We start from the raw sequence: 23,312 nt of genomic DNA, 5'->3' as shown, positions 1-23,312 counted from the left end.
GTTCGATTCTCACTCATTGACAACCCCAGTGACGATTATCTGAACCAGTCCCGTGCATCCCTTAGGTTGACTCAGCCACAAATGAAAACCTAGAGAGATAAAGGCGGCCGGGCATGGTGCTGGTCACCCACCCCCTCATGTGCAATGCCAGCCCTAATAGGTGCTTGCTAACAGCACTTGCTCCAACAGTATGTTACAGACTATACGGGGATATTTGTCTTTGTATGTGTGCATACATACATGTGAGTGTTTGTTTGTATATCGGGCACACAGCGCTGTCATTATGTGCATAAGAGCAGCATTACCCGCTCGGGGCGTGAAAGCGGCGCTTATCAAGCGCTCCGCTATCGAGGCTGTTGTGCCACCAATGTGGCATGCGCGCAAGACAGGCGATTCAAGCGTATCAAATTATACGAGGAAGCGGCACGCTCGCTAAATCACTGACAATTTGCACCTACGCCGAATCAATATAATGAGGGGGGGGGGGTTACGGAAAACACCGCTTCCGAAAGAGAAAATTACGGGGGGGAACATAAAAAAAGGCAAAATGAAGCCGAGAGACGAAACTCGTTTCGTTCGGAGCTAAATAATGACGGGCGGCGAGTAAAACCCGCGAAATGCTGTCCCTGTGTCAGGTCGGTGAATTGAGACCTTGCGTGATTAGTGGGTGCGAGATGGGATGCGGCGAGTGGAAGGAGACGTGTGGGTCTTTATATCAATCCGCGCCGGAGTATGGATGTGGTTTCTGGCCACTGAAAAAGTAAAACATATATATAAAGATGTGGCTCGGAGATGAGAAAGATAAATGATGCAGAGTGAAAAGGTGATGCAGCGCTATGGTGATGGTATTAAGGGATAGCCGCTAGCCCTAACAATAATCTTAGCCCAAGCCCTATCCGAAGACTTAACCCTGTCTGTCTGTTCCCGTCGCGTTAACCCTAGCCATAACCCGAACAACAGTTTCAGACCTACAACCAAACCTTATGCACAATGTCATACTCTACTAACTCTCACCCAAGCCTTAAACAAAGGCTTGACCATGTTTGCTACAATCAAACTAAGTATAGCCTCAACCCAAACAGTAGTCCAAGATCTAATCCGAACCCTTAACCACACCAACCATGCCCTACTCAAATCACCTTAAACCTAACAAAAGTCCTAGACCTACCCATAATCTTACCTACAAAGCCATTCCCTACCCATAACGAAGTGCTAACACTAACCCAAGCCCTTGCCATTATATAAACAAAAACTAAATCCATAACCAACCATAATATAACCCTCGTCCTAACCTTAACTCATTCAAACACTGACCATAATCACAGTCTTCAATGCATTGTTGAAAATTGTATTCAAATGTTAATGAAAAATACATCCAATTATGCACGCAATAATTTATGTTTAACTATTGTGGAAAATTAGGTGAAAACCAATATAAATTTCATGAAAATGATATGAAATTACGGGATTTTTTTTTTACTAGAATTATATGCTACATTTATGCTAATGCCGCTGACAATGTAGTACAAATGAGAAACAACGCAAACGACAAAGTATGAACGATTTGAAGATAACAAATTCATGAATCGGATTACGACCCCAAATGGTGAAAATTCATCGAATAGTGGTAGTGGCGGTGGAGCTCGCAGCATGGGGAGAAGGATCAAGTCTGGCTTTAAACCCAAAAATATCTGTATCATCAACCCCAGCCTTAGCCCTAACCCTAGCTCTAACCTTCACCCTAATCCTTGGCTACAGCAGAGTGGTTTCGATTGTGAATCAATGCCCACGCTAAAGAACAGGGCTCCAAATAAGACATTGATCTCCATTACTTTCTTTTCACAGTGTCACCGTGTCTCACCACATTGCACCTGTGGCATTGGGGCGGGGGCATATTCTTGCATGTTTAACATTACACCGAAAGACTGAAAGAGGAATACATGGATCAGAGAACAGACAAGTTAGAGACATCATATTGACTGCTAAGAATAGTAAGTGTACTGGGACAGGACACGTGGCTAGAAGGGATGACAGCCGGTGGTTGAGACTAACAACAAAGTAGCAGCTCAAAGAGGGAAGACGGAAAAAAGAATCTCCACCGCGGACTGACCAGCATGGTGAAATATGGTCAAAATCCCCCCTGCGACCTGCACCTCCTGGGGGAGGCCCTCATTCAACCCTGTAGCAGCCTATGACAACCTGCATGAGGGTCACTCATTCAAGCACTAGCCAGGCTCAAGCCTGCTGAGTTGTCAAGATCCCATAAGATCTGGCACATTCCAGGTGATTTGGTCGTACACAAAATATACTGTTTACACTCTGCACACTGCATATACAGTGAGGGAAAAAAGTATTTGATCCCCTGCTGATTTTGTACCTTTGCCCACTGACAAATAAATGATCGGTCTATCATTTTAATGGTAGGTTTATTTGAACAGTGAGAGACAGAATAACAACAACAAAATCCAGAAAAACGCATGTCAAAAATGCTATAAGTTGATTTGCATTTTAATGAGGGAAATAAGTATTTGACCCCTCTGCAAAACATGACTTAGTACTTGGTGGCAAAACCCGTGTTGGCAATCACAGAGGTCAGACGTTTCTTGTAGTTGGCCACCAGGTTTGCACACATCTAAGGAGGGATTTTGTCCCACTCCTCTTTGCAGATCTTCTCCAAGTCATTAAGGTTTCGAGGCTGACATTTGGCAACTCGAACCTTCAGCTCCCTCCACAGATTTTCTATGGGATTAAGGTCTGGAGACTGGCTAGGCCACTCCAGGACCTTAATGTGCTTCTTCTTGAGCCACTCTTTTGTTGCCTTGGCCGTGTTTTTTTGGGTCATTGTCATGCTGGAATACCAATCCACGACCCATTTTCAATGCACTGGCTGTGGGAAGGAGGTTCTCACCCAAGATTTGACAGTACATGGCCCCATCAATCGTCCCTTTGATGCGGTGAAGTTGTCCTGTCCCCTTAGCAGAAAAACACCCCCAAAGCATAATGTTTCCACCTCCATGTTTGACGGTGGGGATGGTGTTCTTGGGGTCATAGGCAGCATTCCTCCTCCTCCAAACATGGCGAGTTGAGTTGATGCCAAAGAGCTCCATTTTGGTCTCATCTGACCACAACACTTTCACCCAGTTGTCCTCTGAATCATTCAGATGTTCATTGGCAAACTTCAGACGGGCATGTATATGTGCTTTCTTGAGCAGGGGGACCTTGCGGGCGCTGCAGGATTTCAGTCCTTCACGGCGTAGTGTGTTACCAATTGTTTTCTTGGTGACTATGGTCCCAGCTGCCTTGAGATCATTGACAAGATCCTCCCGTGTAGTTCTGGGCTGATTCCTCACCGTCCTCATGATCATTGCATCTCCACGAGGTAAGATTTTGCATGGAGCCCCAGGCCGAGGGAGATTGACAGTTCTTTTGTGTTTCTTCCATTTGCGAATAATCACACTAACTGTTGTCACCTTCTCACCAAGCTGCTTGGCAATGGGTCTTGTAGCCCATTCCAGCCTTGTTTAGGTCTACAATCTTGTCCCTGACATCATTGGAGAGCTCTTTGGTCTTGGCCATGGTGGAGAGTTTGGAATCTGATTGATTGATTGCTTTTGTAGACAGGTGTCTTTTATACAGATGTAGGGGAGTAGTGGGTGACATCACGTCACGCTCGCCCTCGGAGAGTGGCGTCGCAGAACGTGACATCAGGCGGACCCTATGGGGGACGGTGACGTCATGCCCCAGGAGGGTATTTAAAGGGGGACCCGGGATGTAACAGGGGTCGTCGGGGGTAGGAGTGGGGACTCAGGGGAGCAGATCCTCACCCGAGGCTAGGGGAGGCTACTCCGCCCGACCGGCCGAGGTTGGGGTTGTAAGGATCCTGGTACCCCTGTCCCCTGGGGAGTTATCGGCTAGGGGGGTGGGTTGGCGTAAGCCCCTAACACACTTTGGTGAAGGCCCCTAACACACTTTGGCGTAAGCCCCTAACACACTTTGGCGTAAGCCCTTAATAAACGTGACGTGAGCTCCTAACCGCAACCTGCTTCGGAGTCGTGGATTGCGCCGTAACAACTGGTGTCAGGAGTGGCTTCGTCCCTCGCCGCCATGTCACGACCCGGCAAGAGTCGAAGACTCATGTCGGCGGCGCAGTTCTGCGACGAAGAGGACGTCGGGGAGGGCCTCGCGACGAACCCGGGGGCCTGGGCCCCGGAACATCGCCCCGTGGAGCCGGCTCGGCTGGAGCGGGAGGGGACGGCGGCTGCAGGAGCTGCCGCGCCACCACCGGACGCGTGGCGGGCCATCACGGGGCAGCTGGAGCTGCTCCAGCACACGCTGGGCCAGGTTGTCATCACCATGGCCGAGGTGGGGAGTCGCGTACCCGCGCCGGCCACGGAGTTCGACGGGCTGCGCGGGGTTCCTGCCGGTTCGTCTCCCGGCCAATCCGGAGTTAGCGCCAGCTCATCGGCGGGCGCGACACTGGAGTTTGGCGCCATGTTGCGTGCGACGCCGGAGTCGGCCGCCATATCCACTGTCATGGCCGCGCCCACGGGCGCCGTGGCGCCGGCCGGCGCGGCCGGTGCGAGCGCGGCTGCGCGCGCGGTGCACCGCGACTCCGGTTCGCGCCGCGTACACGACCGCGGCTCCGCAGCTCGCCGCGGCTTCCTGGCTGGACGCGGGGCCGGAGGCGACCTGGTGGTCCGACGTCGCTTCGGCTGCCGTGGGGACGGCGTCGGGCGGGCCTGGAGGTGAGTATCGGCCGGGTGGGTGGCCGTGGGGACCGCAGCTGCGCCGGTTGCCCCCTGTCGCGCCGTTCACCGCGAAGGGGGGCGACTGGCTCGACTTCCAGGCCCGGTTTGAGGTCGCCTACCAGTCGGTGGGGTGGCCCATGGAGGAGGAGCTGCGGGCACTGCCAACTTGCCTAGACGCGCGTGCATTGCAGGCGTACCGGAGCATCCCGCCAGTTGACAGGGCGATGCTCCAGGCAGCTTGTCGGCAGATGGCTGCGGTATTTGAGCCGCCATCGAGGGCACACCTCAAATTTTCCACGTGCCGGCGGGAGAAGGGGGAGTCGCCCTTGGCCTTCCGGTGTGCGCTCCTAGCGTTGGCTCGGGCCGCCTACCCCGACCTGGAGGGGATGGGCTTGGACTCCCTAGCCCTCGACAGGTTGTTGGCCCTCGCGGCTGAGCTGGGCATCGTGTTGTCCATCCCGGAGGAGGCCCAGAAAACTTCGCTGGCTGTGACGCACAACATGCAAGCTCACCTCGCCCTGCGACGCCCAGCCATGGTGGCGGCATGCGCGGGCGTCCCGCTACCGGCAGCGCTGGACGCGGGAGTCGCGGCCCAGGGTGAGGGCACCCTCGCGGCAGTGGCCGCCTTCGACCGCCGCGGGGGGGGCACCACTGCTCGCCGGCCAGAGAGGCGGTGGCGGGCGGGACCTCCTCATCCGCAAGGCACGGGGCAGGTCACCTGCTTCCGATGTGGGCAGCAGGGCCACTTCGAGCGGGGCTGTAATAATGCCTCTGGGGCCTTCGTACGGGCCTCCCCTTCTGCCACCGGTTCTCCGACGGCGGGGCCTTCGCGCTCACAGGCGAGTCGCGACGCATCAATCACGCGGCCGCTCACTTCACCTCACGCACCTAGCGGGGTTAGGGTCCATCCTCACGGGGTCATCTCGAGGGGGTCGGGCTCGTGGCGGGGTGACCCAGACGGACCCGCCAGTGGAGGGCCCTCGCGCATCGCGTGGTGGCTGCCACTACGGGGTCCTCGGCCGTTGCGGGACGCGTGCAGGGGGTGGACGTGCGGATCCTCGTGGATACAGGTGCGTCTGCTACCATGGTTTCAGAGACCATTTATCGGCTGCTGCCACGCAGCGTCGGCCCGCTGCGTCCGGTTCACGGGGTTTGTGTGGCCGCGAACGGGGGCAGCCTGGGTATTGTGGGTCACGTCGTCGCTTCCATCGCACTTGGCGAAATTAAATTTGGTGGGGCCCATTCTGGTCTCAAAAACCTTGGCGGTGCCGTGCCTTCTGGGGACGGATTTTTTGGCCAGGATGCCCGTGCGGATCCTGGTCGACCAGGGGTGTGTGGAGATGCCGTCAGGAGGGCGGTTGCATTTTCTGCAACCCCCCTCTGGGTTGCCACCCTTCGCCGCGAGTATGCGGGCCCTGACCACGAGGTCCGTCACCGTCCCGCCTGGGTCTCAGGTCTTGCTACCCCTCAGGCTGCGCAGTCCGTTGAAATTGGAGTCCCCGGGGACAGGCATCCTCCTGTCTCCCTCCAACTACTTCTCGAGGTCCGACGGGTTGGTGGGCGCCTTGACGGCCGTGTCGGCGGGCCGGGATCCCTTTTTTACAGGTCCTGAATTTGGGGCCCTTGCCGGTCGTTGTCCCGGTGGGTGCAGTGTTGGCGCACGCCATCCCGGGTCCTCCGGCCGACAGCGCTAGGCCTCCGGGAGGGGTTGTGGCGGGCGTGCTGCCCATAGGGAGGACCGATGCATCATGAATCGATGCATTGTGCAACGAGAATGTCTCGTTGTCCTCCACGGAGCGCCAGCGGCTCCGCGATTTCATCATCAGGTTCACGTATGTGTTTAGCCAGAGTAAATTCGATCTAGGACGTACCACTCTCCTGGAACATCACATTGATATGGGCGATTCGGCCCCTATTCGGCTAAATTCACACCACTTTAGCCCGGCGGAAAAGGATCATGTCCGCTCCGCGGTTGATGAGACGTTGGCGGCGGACATCATCTCTCCATCCACCAGCCCATGGGGTGCCCCCATTGTGCTGGTCAAGAAACGGGATGGGAGTCTCCGTTTCTGCATCGACTTCTGTAAATTGAACAAGATCTCGGTGGCTGATGCACATCCATTGCCTCGCATGGATGATTCCCTCGACGCTCTCTCGGGTGCGCGGTTCTTTTCGACCCTAGATTTGCTCTCGGGCTTCTGGCAGTTGCCGCTTGACGATGCCTCCAGACCTAAGACTGCGTTCCGCACTCCCCAGGGGTTGTTCAAATTCAATTGGCTTCCTATGGGTCTTCATTCGGCCCCAGCCACCTTCCAGCATCTCATGGAGATGGTCTTGGCGGGGCTGCAGTGGGAATCTTGTCTAATCTACTTGGACGACGTGATTGTTTTTGGTCGCACATTTGACGAGCACTTGCTTCGTCTGGAGGCAGGGTTCGCCAAGATGCGCGCCGTGGGCTTGAAGTTCAAACCCCAGAAGTGTAATTTGTTGCAGCCATCGGTGAAGTATTTGGGACACATTGTGAGTGCGTCAGGTGTGGCCACGGATCCGGAAACGACTGCTTGTGTTCGGACGTGGCCGACTTCCACATCTGTCGCTGAGGTGCGTACTTTTGTTGGCTTCGCATCGTATTATCGCCGGTTCGTCCACGATTTTGCGACTATTGCGAAACCACTGCATGCTCTCTCCGCCAAGGGTCAGAAATTTCGCTGGGGGACGGAGGAGGAGGCTGCTTTCGGGGCGCTTCGGAGGGCCTTGGCGGGTGCGCCACCTTTGGGGTACCCAGATTTCTCTAGGCCGTTCCTCCTCGACACCGATGCCAGTGACACGGGCATTGGGGCTGTTCTCGCCCAGGTGATCGATGGGGTTGAAAGCGTGGTGGCCTACGGCAGCCGGGTACTGTCTCCCACTGTGCAGCGGTATTGCGTGACCAGGAGGGAGCTGCTGGCTATTGTTTTTTTGTCCAGCTCTACCGGCCGTATTTGTATGGTCGCCGGTTCACCGTCCGGACTGACCATGCGGCCCTCCAGTATTCCCTGCGGATTGACCAACCCTCGGGCCAGATGTCCCGCTGGCTCGAGGTGCTCCAGGAGTACCCCTTCGATGTCATCCATAGGAAGGGGACTCGGCATGGGAATGCGAATGGCGTTTCCAGGCTGCCTCTGGACAGCGGGTGCGCTTGTGCCCTGGGTTCCAGCCGCTGTAAGGCCCCAGTGGACACCACGGCCCAGTTGGTCGCATCAGCCGAACCAGCGCCCCCTCCGGGTGTGGTATTGCCTGTGGATTTCGGTCTGGGGCTCCCCTGGGAGGTATGGTCTAAGTTGCAGATGGAGGATTCCTCTCTGCTGAGGCTGCGATGCCGTGTGGACTTGAAGGCCCGGAGCTCCGCTCCGTTGGCTGCCCCGGTGATCGCCGTACATGACAGCCTCCTCATGCGTTGGGATGCCCAGTTGGAACGCTATTGCATGGTTGTGCCCATTGGCTTGCGAGGTAAGTTGACCAGGGCTACTCACGAGAAATGTATGCACCTCGGCTACCATAAGATCTTGTTAACCCTTAAATGGGACTACTATTGGCCGGGGGTGGAGGATGATGTGACCCATATTTTGAAAGGTTGTCACGACTGCGCGTGGAAGAAGGCCCCAGTGGGTCAAAATCGGGCCCCGCTGCAGTCCATCCGGGTTTCTCGTGTGAATGAGCTTGTGGCACTCGACATTTTGGGGCCATTCCCTGCATCCCAACGGGGCCACAGGTACCTCTTGGTGGGGGTGGAGTACCTCACGCGTTTGCCTATGGCGTGGCCTCTGGTGGACCAGCGGCCTCGTCCATCACTGAGGCATTCGTTCGGGGCGCCAGAACAGCTCTTCTTCTCCTTCGTCCCAAGGAGGTCTGTGATCTCCTTGAGACGAAGAAGGTCCGCACCTCGCCCTACCACCCCTAGTCCGACGGGATGTTGGAGCGACTGAACCGTACGCTTACTTCTATGCTGTGCCATCACGTGAGCGCGTCCCAATCGGACTGGGACCTGTTCATCCCGGGGGTGCTGGCCGCGTACAGGTTGGCTCCTCATGCCTCGACGGGGTTCTCCCAATTTTATCTCATATACGGGACGGAACCCGAGCCCCCGATGCATGTCCAGTTGGACCTGGGGCTTCCCAAGAAGGGCTCTCCTGTCCCTGCGCCTAAGAGGGTCGCGCTCGATCGGCACCGCGAGGCGCGGCAAGCGGCGATGGAAAATTCGACCAGCCAGCAGGCAGCTACCAAGCGCCTGTCCAAACATCAGGCTGCTGGCCTTCCGTGGGAAAGGGGCCAGTTGGCATGGCTGCACTGCCCCCAAGTGCCTGTTGGCACGTCCCCAAAGTTGCATCGCCCTTGGCAGGGTCCAGTCGAGGTGGTGGAGGTTCGTCGGCCACAGTGTGTGCGTATTAGGTTGGGTCGCCGCCGGTGGATCGTTCACCTGTCTAGGCTCAAGCGGGTTGTACTGCCGAGCCTCCCGGGTTCATCCCCACTTCTGGAGCGGCCGCCAATTGATGCGTACGACAAGCCGGGCCGGGTGGGTTCTGAAGACGAGGGCATTGCCCTGCCCGTGTGTGCGCCCGCAGAGCCCCCGCAGGTGAAGCCGGCGGTGTCGGGCCGTACGGGGGGGGGTGCCTGCTACGGACCTGGGTCCGGCGGGCGATCCGCCTGTTCCGACGGCCAAGGCCGCACGGAGTAGCGGCCTGCCCGCGGATTCGTCGCTGGTGCCCCCACCGACGGCGCCGCCAGGTGCGCCTACACCAGCGGATGGGCCGGCGGCTCACACACGCTCGAGGGGCCGGCGTATCCACTGACGGCCAGGGGCGGGCCGGCTTCTCTGTTTCCAACCCTCGTGGCCTCTTTCCATGGTCCGGGGGGTGCCCTGTCCTGACTTTGTCATGTGCCGTGCTGCCCTAATGTTGTGGGGTTCTAGTGGGCGCGCGTGTTTCCCCACTCTCATGATGATTGCAGCCGGGTCGGCTGTTTTTTTCACGGGGGGGGGAGTAGTGGGTGACGTCACGTCACGCTCGCCCTCGGAGAGTGGCGTCACAGAACGTGACGTCAGGCGGACCCTGGGTGGATGGTGACGTCATGCCCCAGGGGGGTATTTAAAGGGGGACCCGGGATGTAACAGGGGTCGTCAGGGGTAGGAGTGGGGACTCAGGGGAGCTGATCCTCACCCGAGGCTAGGGGAGGCTACTCCGTCCGACCAGCCGAGGTTGGGGTTGTAGGGATTCTGGTACCCCTGTCCCCTGGGGAGTTATCGGCTAGGGGGATGGGTTGGCGTAAGCCCCTAACACACTTTGGCGTAAGCCCCTAACACACTTTGGCGTAAGCCCTTAATAAACGTGGCGTGAGCCCCTAACCGCAACCTGCTTCGGAGTCGTGGATTGCGCCGCAACACAGGTAACAAGCTGAGATTAGGAGCATTCCCTTTAAGAGTGTGCTCCTAATCTCAGCTCGTTACCTGTATAAAAGACACCTGGGAGCTAGAAATCGTTATGATTGAGAGGGGATCAAATACGTATTTCCCTCATTAAAATGCAAATCAATTTATCACATTTTTGACATGCGTTTTTCTAGATTTTGTTGTTGTTATTCTGTCTCTAACTGTTCAAATAAACCTACCATTAAATTATAGACTGATCAATTGTTTGTCAGTGGGCAAACTTACAAAATCAGCAGGGGATCAAATACTTTTTTCCCTCACTGTATATAGACTGCACACGAGAGCACGACCACTGTGGAAATGGAATGATAAGAGCAGTTCATGTGCAGGAGTTAGAAGGATTGTGAGATCGCAGGACCGTGAGGAGTGGAGACAAAGTGGGGAGGCCTTCATCCAATCCTTGATATACCATGGCTCACGATTATGATCAAAGTAAAACTGTTCCTATCCTGGTGTATTAATTATTACATTTCAAGATCGTATTCCGATTCAAAATCCGACTCTTTATTTAACATTGTATCACATGGTAGCACCTCTAATTGCGCCAGGGGTGACATTAATTCATTACATACAATATACACAATTTCCAAAACATACAATCATTGTTCATGAAGTGATGCATTGCTGCACCATTCACGCAGCAACATCAAGCAATAATTTACAGTGGTGAGTGAACCAGTGCAAGCCACCCTCTTCACCAACATGCACTGACCAGCATAGTGAAGTATGGTCAAAAAAGTTTAATGACCAACATGGCATGGGAGAAACCTTCATCCAGCCATGAATTGACAAAGGGCTGTAGATTATTATTATTATCATTGTCATCCAGTGTGCTTCTTTATAATGAATAAACGCAACACAAGAGTGCGACGCTGTACTACGCGTCGCACGTGTAGTGGGCGACCCCACACGGGCTGACAAATACACATGGGCCCACTCTCTCTCTTCTCTCATCCGCTCACTCTACATCTCATTGCTTCTCCCTCCTATCCCAAACTCCATAGCTCTCTCGTTTTGTCTCTCATTTTCCGAAACGCTCTCTCCCATTTCTCTCTCCTCTCCCATCTCTCTGGCTCTCTCCCCCCTCAGCCCAGTTTCAGCGCACGCCGGCACGCGCCGCGTGGCGGCGGCGGCAGAATGAAAATCCTCGCACCCCTGCGCACAATCCCTTCGTTTGCATGATAAAACCCGGGTGCGCGCGCGTGTTCCTGCAAGCCTGGCGATAATTTGACGCCTCGTCTCTCTGGTCCCCCGCGACACGGCTTATGGCTACCAAACGCCTCCATCGCACACACCGTCCCCCGCCCCCCCCCCCCCAGCACACAGCTCCCACACCACCCCTCCCGTGGAGCCACGCTCTGCGGCACGCCCCACCTTCTTATTTCAAACAAGCCTGCTCACAGCCGCTGCTGCCTACCCCCCCCCCCGCCCAACTTCTCAGTCGTGCCCCCCACAGGCCAAGAAACCTCTGACGTGGCCCCCCAACAACACGTCCGGCATAAACCAGCATTCAACTCATTGCCATAAGCGATTGTTTCCTGAAGCATGACACTGCTCTCCTCATCCTGCTGATCGCGGTCAGTCCGAAAATCTGACCTCTTCCTCCTCCTCCTCATCCTCCTCCTACTTCCAGCGACAAGCGCGTGTCTCCCTCACTGCATCTTACAGCCCCTCCCCCCGCCCCACCCGTGCCCTACTCTCCCACCCTTCGAAGTGGCGTGCATCTCCCCTGAGAGCGAGGCAAGCAAGCAAGCTCCCTTTTCCATCTCTTTCCCGTTTGCGCTGGCTAAGGTCTTATAAGCCCTGACACACAATCCCCTTCCCTGCCCCAAAACAAAAGCCCGGCTGAAAATTTGTCCTTGCACCCCTCCACCCCCCACACACTGGGTGAAGGCAATGAATATGGAACGCTTAGGTAACAGCTCGGCACAGATGGATTTGATGTTTTTTTTCTTATTCTTTTCACGTGAGCGTGTATGTGTGTGTACGTGCGAGCGTTTGCTTTTTTTATTTTCTCCGTCTCTCGCGTGCTCTCTCTCTCTCTTTTGGCCATGGCTGGTTATCTCTAAGCAGCCACTCGCTCCCAAATGTTTGTTATCAGCCAGCTTTGGCTACCCGCAGGATTACTAGCCGAGCCCAGAGATTAGAGGCATATCGCTCCTGAGGGACGGCGGGATAGATGTAGGGCAGATGTAGAGTGCTCCCGGAGGACGGTGGGGAATGGCGTGGAATTACTCCCGGGGACTGTGGGAACAACTGTACGGAACGCGCCACCCGCGGTCCCACGCCTTTGTGGGAATGAGGGGATGAGGGGATGAGGGGGCGCCCCCCCCCCAACCCCCCCGAGCTGTCTGGATTTGAATAACACACTCCCTCCGGCAGTGGTGAGCGAGTCGTTAGGTGCGAGTGTGTCAATGATGTGAGTGTGTGTCAAGCATGACGTGACTATGTCGCTGATGGGAGTGTGTTAAATTATGAAATCGTGTTCAATGATGGGAGTGTGTTAATTATCGGAGTGTATCAATGATGTGAGAAAATCACCAATGGGCACGAGTAGCTGATGTGAGTGTGCCATTGATGTGAGTGTGTCAACGATTGCTAAAGGGTGGTGCGTCATTCGTGCATGTCACTCAAGTGAGTGATTCAATGGTACAAGTGTCAGTGATGCTAAAATGTCACTGTGTCACCGTTGCGAGTGTGTTACTAATGTGAGTGTATCAGTGATGTGTAACCGATATTCAGTGATTCGTAGAGGTGACCGTATCGCTGACGGGAGTGTCACTGATGCGCGCGTGTCAATTATTTTTGCATTTCGCTGTCGTAAGCATGTAACTGATTGTAAGCATCAATGTGCAAGTGTCGACGATGACATGTCACTGACACGAGTGTGTAACCGCAGTGTGCCACCGACATGAGCGATTCGATGACGAAATTATCCTGATGTAAACGCACGATCGATACAAGCGTGTCACTGATAACACACTGATGTCTCTGCAGCAGAATCGCTGATGCATGCATGTCACTGATGTGAGTGTGTCACTGCTCAGAGCATTTTATTGCTGCTGCTGTGAGCACATTACTGCTGCTGATGTGAGTGTGTCACTGCTACAGTGACTGCGTCGCATGATGCACATCCCGTCGCATGATGAACATCCCGTCGCACCCTGCGATTTGCACTTTCCTCTGCTAACATTTTAGTATCTCTATATGTGTTTGTGAATTCTTCATGCGTCAGAGCGCTACTGACAACTGCATTTCACAGTTTCTACTTGTGAAAAAAATCTGAATACATACAAAGAACAAGACACATAGGTGAATAAACATTATAGCCTGGCCATCATGTCACACTGAGGCCTATACCTCGGATCTTTGGACAATTCCATACTCACCATAATTTTATCCACGAAACAGCAGGTATGATGATCAGCTATTGTCTATCCACTGCTGGATGAAAGTCTCACCATGTCATTGCCATCCTCAATGGCAGGCTTACTTTTATTAATGGTCAATATGATGTCTGATTTGTGTATGTTCCCAGAACCGTGGGTAATTCTGAGCAGCATCGTTTCAGGTGCTTCTTTGCACACTTTTCAGCTTTTCTTTGACTTTCAATCCTCCAATGCCTTTCTGAGTGTTGATTTAGCATTTGGGAGGAAAATCAGACTAACAGCACTTCCCCCAACAGTCTGTACAGCTACACGGGGATCTTTGTCTTTGTTGTTGAGGGTTGAACGGGAGACTCACCCAGCCGCTCAACGAGACACGAGTAGGTCGTGTCCACCCGGCGCATGGTCTTCACCAGGTCCTTCTTGCGGAACTTAATCTCCACAGTACCCTCAGCCTCCAAAACTCCACCCCTGCCCCACACACACACAGCGAGGCAAACATGTACAACACGAATAGGCATACACGTGCAGCCACATACACAAGCATAAAACGGAAGAAAAAAAATCGCCTGTATTGTATTAATAGACTGTTGGGGCAAGTGCTGTTAGCGATCACCTATGAAGGCCGGCACAGTACACATGGGGGTGGGTAACTAGCACCATGCCCGACCGCCTTTGTCTCCCCAGTGGCGATCTTTACACACTGTACCAGGTACTCATTTCAGGCTGAGTCGACAAGCATACACACGGATATGCATGCACAAGCAAATGCACGTATACATATCGGAATACACGTGGACTGATACACAACAGAGACAAAAACCTTGTCCTGTATAGTCTTAACAGGCTGTTAAAGTAAGTGCTGTTAGCGAACACCTATGAAAGTCAACACAGTGCACGAGGGGGTGATGTGGCTAGCACCACGACCGGCTGCTTTATCTCACTGGTGCGGATGTTTACAACTGAGTCATATACTCATTTGAGGCTCAGTCGACCTAGATGAGGCTCAGGACCGGTTCAGATAATCGTCACTAACGCTGGTCATGAGCAGAATTCGAACTCGGGTTGCCGGGCTCATGGTGCAGTGCACTAACCACTTCGCTACCACTCCCCACACACACACTAACTCATGCAAATTGACATACACACAGCCCCATAATAAAAAAGTAGCCCACACTCACTCACTCACACACCCCAATGACATCCACCCACACAGCCAAGAACACACATGCATACGCATAAGCACGCTCACAATTACACACACACACCAACAGGCGCAGACACACACGAGCAAGCAGGCTTGAGTGTACAAGCACCCGTAATATAAATACATGCATAAGTAAATAGGCAGACACATTGCCTATGCACATGCTGTCAATGTCATGATTAAGTATGCATGGGTCTCAAATGGGAAAAAAACACAAACAATGCATATATCGTGTATCAAACTGTACGGCGTATATTTAGAGTTATGGCCCCTTTGACATCGCTCGCAATTAAAATTAAACGCAAACTGGAAGAAATGTACACCTGGAGGCCGACGAGGTGAAGCAACATTTACCGCTGCACGCTGCTCACCCGTGCTCAAAACTCCCAAAAACAAATTCAACGGTGCCTGGTCACAAATGTGACTCTTGAGTTGGCCGTCTAAATTAAGGCTGTGCGCAGTAATGGTGACGTCACGTGTATCCGCAAGACATTCAGTTTTTTAGTTTAGTTTTTTTGTTTATTTAATTTATTTTGGTATATCCCTGTGAGCCATTTGGCTCTTGAATCGGGTGCAACCACAACAAACAAAAAAACAAAAAACACGAACAAGAAAACATCTTAAAGTGACTATATGACTATGCAAGCAGAAAATCCATGAAAAAAACAGCAAAATATTCCTGAAAAAAGCACCGTACACCAACGCTATGTGCAAAAAATCCCAGTGGGATGCAAGTCAAACAACAACCACAAGAAAACTTAGATTAAGGCCATCAGTCTAACTCCGTACTACAACAAAACAAACATGTCCAAACCAAAAAACTTTTCGAAATCAACAAAAAATAAAGCCATAATTGCAACGTAACAGTGATCATATCGACTGTGACCGAATTTTTACAATAAACTACATAAATAACATGTAACACCAAAATCCTAGAGCCATAGCTGGCTGCATGAGTTACTCCAAAACAACAGAAGCATCAGTCAGAGTATCAATTTTTTCAATGCACCTTTAAGATCAGCACGCTAAATCAAAATAAAGATAATACTTTGCAGCGTCATCCGGAGCGAAACATTTTATTTTACGCCAATGAATAGCAGTGGCAGCTAGGGGTGTACAACTCCTCTAGAGAAGTTTTGAGAGAAGATCTCATTGGTAGCGATTCAAGTTGCAGTTTATTGGCAATAGCATTCCAGACCCTGGGGGTATCAATAGCAAAGGCCCTTCCTCCAGTTTTCGTACGGCAATAGGGAATGTGAAGCTGGTAAATGAGCGAAGACCTGAGGTCAAATTTGTTCTTTGAAACAGAGAGGAGATCCAGCAAGTAGTCTGCGGATTTTTTTGTAAGAACATCGTGAATAAATAAGATCTGGTGCACAAGCCGTCGAACATTAAGAGATGTTACGTTTGACCCAATGTAGAGATCACAGCGATGAGTCCTATATGGGCAGTTCAATGTAAATCTTAAGGCCGAGTGATAGATGGAATCAAGCTTCTTCAGTACAGTACTTGGGGCTGATTTATACACGATGTCACAGTAGTCAAGTAGAGGCAGTATGGTAGCTTTTATCAATTCCAAACAGAACATTGGGGGGAAGCAGTGCTTGTGTCGATACAGAAAACCAATTTTTATTTTTGTCTCTTTACCAATATAATCAATGTCATCTTCAAAATTAAGTTTTGAATCCAGGATGACCCCAAGACACATATAAATATTGACTTGCTCTATTTGATAATTATTTAAGGAATGTAATTGGGGAAAAATAACTTCCTCCTTTAGTCCTGGTGAGAAGCATAGCACCTTGGTTTTGGAGGTATTCAGGACTAGTTTAAGAGCAACTAGCTGATGTTGTAGTTTGTTGAAATCACCCTGAAGCTTAGCTATCACGTCACCTGGATAGTGGCCAGCAGTAATCAGTATCGTGTCATTTGCAAAAAGATTTACCCTGGAATGACCCAGGTCAGTGTCCAAGTCATTGACATAAAACGAGAACAAAAGGGGGCCGAGGAAGGAACCCTGTGGAACCCCTTTTGTTATCTTAACACTGTTTGACCTCCAACCATATGTGAATACAGTTTGGGTGTGAGAAAAGAGGTAATTTTGTAACCATTTTACTGCGTTTTCGGAAAAACCGAGGCAGCTTAGTTTACAAAGCAGGGTGTTGTGGTCTACTGTATCAAAAGCTTTGGACAGGTCTAGAAAAAGACAGGCACAGTACTGCTTATTATCAAGGCTACTGTAAATGTGATTCAGAGTCTAATGCAGCAGATGTGGTGCTGTATTTTTTTCGGAACCCAGATTGTTTTAGATGTCGTAGATTGTTGGTGGACAGGAAACTGCTAATTTGGTAGGTCAATAATTTTTAAAACATTTTCATCAACGGGGACAAAATTGAGATAGGTCGGTAGTTATTTGGATCATCTTTAGGGCCCCCTTTGTGAAATGGACGGACATAGGAATGTTTCCATTCTAGAGGAACTGATGCTTCTTTGATGAACAGGTTGGATTGGTTGGAAACTAAATTCGTTTGATGTTTGGACAGGGGTGTAGGAATATGCATGAGCAGTGGGTGACTCCCAATACATTATCAAAAAGATTACCAGCTTCAGAAAAATGAAGGTTAAAATTATCAACTATTTTTTTGGGATCTGAAAAATATTCCCCATTTCGGTTAAGCTCAACGGGCAGATTGTCTATTTTGGATGCCTTTTCAATACATTTGATTGTTTTCCAAAAAATCCTGGCATTTCCATATGATTCCAGGAGAGTGGAGGAAAAGTAGGCATTTTTTGCATGCAGTATGTTTTTGACGCATCTATTCCTTAAAATCCTGTATTCTAGCCAGTCATTGACCAAATTACTTTTCTGAGCACACGCCCAAGCCTTGTCCCTAGTTTTCATGAGCTTTGTAATCAAAGGATCAAACCATGGTGGGCGGTTGCCTTTAGTTTTAAATCTGTTAAGAATTTGGAGAAACGTGTACCTGAAGGTCTCCCAAGCCATAGTAAGGTTGGGGATATCACAGATCTTGTCAATATCCGAATGAAGCACATCATTAGTAAATGCCTGAGTGCTGAAGTGTCTCATAGAGTGCTTTTCAACCAATTTAGGGGGGGCTTTGGATCTGGCTGATGATCTCACCCCAAAAATGAAGGAGTGATCACTAAGGTTATTACCCAGAACACCAGTCAGTGTGAAATTGTGAGGGGCATGTGTCAATATGACATCAAGCAGAGATGACTGTCCCGGAATTTTTAGGTTGGGTCTTGTGGGGACATTTATTAATTGAAACAGATTAAATTCATCTGCAAAATTTGTGGCCACGGCTAGTGGGTTTAGCCAATTCCAATTTAGATCACCCACTAAACTATTTCACCTTTAGGGAGGCCCCCAAAAAGCTCTCAGTGCAGATGCAGCTTCAACATCCTTCCCACTAGGCGGTCGAAAGCAGCACACTACCAATATCTGTTGATTATTTGGGAAAATTATTCCGAGAGCCAGACCTTCAAAGCAACATTTTCTAAACAAGGAGTGAGTTAGTGAACATGCAATAGTATTATGAACATAGATGGCAATTCCACCTCCTTTAGATCCTCGGTCAAGCCGAAAAAGGTTGTAGTTGTCAATCGCAATCTGCAAGTCATTGACGGCAGGAGTGAGAAATGTTTCTGTTAGGCAAAAAATGTCCGGGTCAAGATTTGCCACATCTAGTTTTAGTTGACTTAATTTAATCACAAGCCTTCTGATGTTGACATGTAGAACACCAACACCTTTCCTGCCACAAAAATCTACAGGATTATACGAGTTATTTTCATTTGGGCCAGGATGAAGCTCAATACCACCCAGAAATAAAAAAGTAGAATTAATAGTTTGCACAAGTATTTTCTGTGAAAGGATGAAGAGCGGCGAACCTTGGACGAATAGCAGTAGCTCGCAGATGGTGTTATTTTTAAGAGCAGAATGAAGTTTGGAAGGAGTGTTGGTGAAGTAATGGGACAAAGATAGGGTTTAAAAGGATACAATGATGGAGTGTAAAAGTGTCTATGAACTGTTTCATTAGCAGATGTAGTGGCAAATCGAGCAACAAATATGTACGCAAAGTAACGAGGGTAGCTGTTTGTAGAGTTGAGTGTGGCACTAGATATGGCCGGGAGGGACAGCAGTAGGATACACAGCAGGAGAATTGCCATCTCTAAAATATCCGGGGTAAACACAGATTAACACACAAGCGAAAAAAAATATATACTTGTAGGCCGAGCGCGAGAAAACGTATTGCCGCACTCGTCAAATATGCACGGCTTCTCGCCCATGTGTTAGGGTTGAACAGCGCCCCCCCCCCCACCCCAGACAGGGACAGCAGATTTTTGGTTGTTGTGGGCTCGGCTGAACCGCTTGCACCACCTCCTTTCTCCGCCGCAGGATGGTGCTCGAGCTAGCCCTCCTTGAGCTCAGCCCACGGCTGGAATGTCGTTTCTTGGCCTCTCGTGTATCTGCTGCACGACCAGACGGCCCCACTGAAGCCCACACAGGGGACTCTTCATTCACAACCCTTGGCCGTCTTGACGATCTCCGTGAAGTTTTCCAGGAACATAGCTTGGGCTCTGTCGCAATGTTGCCTTGGCAGGAACACAGCTTGAGGTCCGTGGCAATGTTGCCTTGGCAGGAACACAGCTTGGGGTCCGTGGCAATGCTGCCTTGGCAGGAACACAGCCTGGGGTCCGTGGCAATGTTGCCTTGGCAGGAACACAGCTTGGAGTCCGTGGCAATGTTGCCTTGGCAGGAACACAGCTTGGAGTCCGTGGCAATGTTGCCTTGGCAGGAACACAGGTTCGAGTCCGTGGCAATGTTGCCTTGGCAGGAACACAGCTTGGAGTCCGTGGCAATGTTGCCTTGGCAGGAACACAGCTTGGGGTCTGTGGCAATGTTGCCTTGGCAGGAACACAGCTTGGAGTCCGTGGCAATGTTGCCTTGGCAGGAACACAGCTTGGAGTCCGTGGCAATGTTGCCTTGGCAGGAACACAGCTTGGAGTCCGTGGCAATGTTGCCTTGGCAGGAACACAGCTTGGAGTCCGTGGCAATCTTGCCTTGGCAGGAACACAGCTTGGGGTCCGTGGCAATGCCGCCTTGGCAGGAACACAGCTTGTGGTCCGTCGCACTATTAACTAGGCCTCACTCAGGCTGCGCCATGGGCGCGATCAACCAGGCCTCATTCAGTCTGCGCCAGGTGCACAATTTACTAGGCCTCACTCAGGCTGCACCAGGTGCACTGTCAACCAGGCCTCGCTCAGGCTGCGCCTCGTGCATGATTAACCAGGCCTCTCTCCGGCTGCGCCAGGTGCACGATCCGCCAGGCCTCACCCAGGCAGTGTCATGTGCACAACCAGGCCTCACTCAGGCCGCGCCACGTGTATAACCAACTAAGCCTCACTCAGGCTGCGCCTTGTGCATGATTTACTAGGCCTCACTCAGGCTGCGCCAGGTTCACGATTAGCTAGGCCTCACTCAGGCAGTGTCACGTGCACAATTTACTAGGCCTCACTCAGGCTGTGGCATGTGCAGTACTACCTAGGCCTCACTCAGGCCGTGCCACGTGCACAATTAACTAGGCCTCACTCAGGCTGCTCCAGGTGCACGATCAGCTAGGCCTCACTCAGGCTGCGCCACGTGCACAATTAACTAGGCCTCACTCAGGCTGCGCCAGGTGCATGATCAGCCCGGCCTCACTCAGGCTGCGCCACATGCACGATTTGCTCGGCCTCACTCAGGCTGTGTCATGTACAGTATTACCTAGGCCTCGCTCAGGTGATTAACTAGGCCTCACTCACGCTGCTTCAGGTGCACTATTAGCTAGGCCTCACTCAGGCTGCGCCAGGCGCACGATCTAGCTAGGCCTCACTCAGGCTGCGCCAGGTGCATGATCAGCTAGGCCTCACTCAGGCAGTGTCATGTGCACGGCCAACCAGGCCCCACCCAGGCCGCACCAGGTGCACGATCAACCAGGCCTCACTCAGGCTGCGCCACGTGCGCGACCAACCAGGCCTCACTCAGGCTGCGCCTGGTACACACACGAGCGCATATCACCACACCATCACACACACACACACATGAGTGTACACCATCACACACACACACACACGAGTGCACATCACCACACTATCACACACATACAGAGTACACACCACCACACTATCACACACACACACACAAGAGTGCACATCACCACACCAACACACACACAGAGTGCACATCACCACACCATCACACACACGAACGCAGAAGTCCCTCTCGTCACGGCCACTCTCACACGGCTCACTCACACACACGGCTCACTCACACACACTCACACGCAGCTCACACACAGCTCATTCTCACTCACTCACATTTTCACACATTCTCACGCACAGTTTACACTCACGCAAAACAACTCACAAAACAACTCACACGCTGCTAGACACGCCGCCGCCATCTTCAACAACAACACACGCCGTGTGTTGTTGTTGAAGGGACGGCCCACTCACGCTCAGCGAGACGTCGATGTCCTTGCGTGTGCACACGTGGAACCGCGCCTCTACTACTGCTGCTGTTGTTGTTAATGTTGTTGTTGTTGCCGTTACAGCTCCCAGCGAGGTTGATCGTCTCCCTCTCTTCACGTCTCACGCAGTCCTTCGTCTCACGCAGCCCTTCATGGTGGGGAGGACTGATATTATGGCCACAATCGTGCCTTTTATTGTCTAAAAATCATAATTTGGGTGTTGTCATTAGAAGTCTTTGTCAATCCACTGCTGGTTGAAGACCTCCCAAAGCCACCTTCATCTTTTGGGTGAATTACACTTATCACTCTTTTATATTTTTCCAGCTTGCGCACGCTTTTTTTGGCTAATAAGTTTATTATAATTTACAGAAAACATAAGTAATCCATGCGTTGGTGCTCTCCAGAAAAAAGGAGTCTTAGGAATCAGTGAAAATATCCCGGGTTAAGTAAATTATAAATTGTTGATCTTGGTGGTGTTGGATCACTTCCCTGACATCCCTCACAAACCTGCTGACCTCCAGCCATTTCACCAGTGGGTGATAAGGCCAGAGACTGATACCAAGAGTAATACTATTAATATTGTGTCAGTTCCTTCTTTAAGGAGTGTTTTGCTTGTGGAAGGAAATGTGACTAAAGAAAACACAGCCATAAGAGGGGCTAAAACTCATAAGGTCTGCACAGATTGATTAAACACCCTATTTGCTACCATACTATTTCCTGGCCATCTCAAAACCCAGAAAGTTTGGGTCTTTCACAAATCCTGCATGACCCACCGACCCTTGGCACAAAAAAGTTCTGGATCACATGCGTACGCCACAGCACCTGGCATTTAAATCGGCTAAATCCGTGAGCCAAGATGTGAGGGTATTGCCGAAACCCAGCTGCCCTCGCAGGTGGTGACGGAAATGGTGATGGTAGCGGTGGTGGTGGCCCTGACAGTGGTGGCTGTGGTAACAAGGGTGCATATACACGTGCACGTTCGTGACCCCGGGAGGGCAGGGTCGGATTAACAATGGCACAGTCCATGCAGCTGCTGGAAGCGCATAGCTTCATGAGCGCCCTCTACTGCCTAGCCAAAATAAATGAACGAATCCATATTTATTGTCTTGTTTTTAACAGCTCATTTGCGCTGTATGTTGTATATTTTTGTACTGTTTCATAAATTTGAACTTACATTTGAATCTATGAACCGTTGTATCGTTACTAGAGGTGGAACGATTATTTTCCCCAGATTCCATGAATTGTCTCGATTTGGAGTCTTAAATCAATTCAGAAGTTGATTATTTTTTTATTTAACACTGCGATCAACGCAAGCGCCTTTAATGGCTGCAGGAATGATGCAAACCCAGTACAGCACATACAATATATTTTTTTCGTAGTTGCTCATAGACTGAAGGCGCCGGAGTACCACTTGACTAAGTAATAACAGCCATATGAAGAAGTAATACTGGATGTGGCATGCCGGGTGAAGGAATAGTTTCCAGGATGCTGACCCAGACAGAAGTGGGGGGGGGGGGAGGAAACTGACAACACGGACAGCGGGGGGAAAGGAGTTCGTACCGGCTCTCGCGGTCGGCGTACATCTCCATGTGGCGTGGGTTGATGGTGGGGTCAATGACGACCCAAGAGCCGCCCCGGAGCTCTCCATGCGGGGGGATGTACACGAACACAGGCTGCTTGTACTCGCGCAGCCCATCCACGATGTACGCGCCGAACTTCACGATCTGGTCGTACATGTCTGCACCAGGTGGTGGTGGTGGTGGCGGTGGTGGACAGGAGGGACAGGGCAGAGAGCGACAAGCAAGGAAATTAGCGTAGAAGGAAACTTACAGGCGTACAAAGACAAAGATACATATTGTAGCCGTTACAGAATGGAGTAGAGTAGGCAAGTGCTGTTAGTAGGAATCTATTAAAGTCGGCACAGTACACGTCAGGGTGGTGTGGTCAGCACATTGCTTGATTGTCTTCATCTCC

General features: G+C 51.5%; 1 protein-coding gene across 7 annotated transcripts in view; it reads right to left on the bottom strand.

The window, feature by feature from the left end:
• The window catches only part of ACACA (acetyl-CoA carboxylase alpha), a 231,114-nt gene that overhangs the window by 21,300 nt on the left and 186,502 nt on the right, over positions 1-23,312 (bottom strand). For all 7 annotated transcript variants that reach the window (XM_032967726.2, XM_032967729.2, XM_032967724.2 and 4 more), the window contains 2 exons: positions 22,899-23,076; positions 13,957-14,069 (listed from right to left, as the gene is read on the bottom strand). In XM_032967726.2, coding sequence (XP_032823617.2) covers positions 13,957-14,069; positions 22,899-23,076 — 291 coding nt within the window. The remainder of the gene's footprint in view (positions 1-13,956; positions 14,070-22,898; positions 23,077-23,312) is intronic.

The sequence above is a fragment of the Petromyzon marinus genome, chromosome 38, assembly GCF_048934315.1.
Source record: "Petromyzon marinus isolate PM22_M1 ecotype Great Lakes invasive population chromosome 38, UKy_Petmar_22M1.pri1.0, whole genome shotgun sequence".
Lineage (NCBI taxonomy): Eukaryota > Metazoa > Chordata > Hyperoartia > Petromyzontiformes > Petromyzontidae > Petromyzon > Petromyzon marinus.
This window is presented reverse-complemented; position numbering and strand designations above follow the sequence as displayed.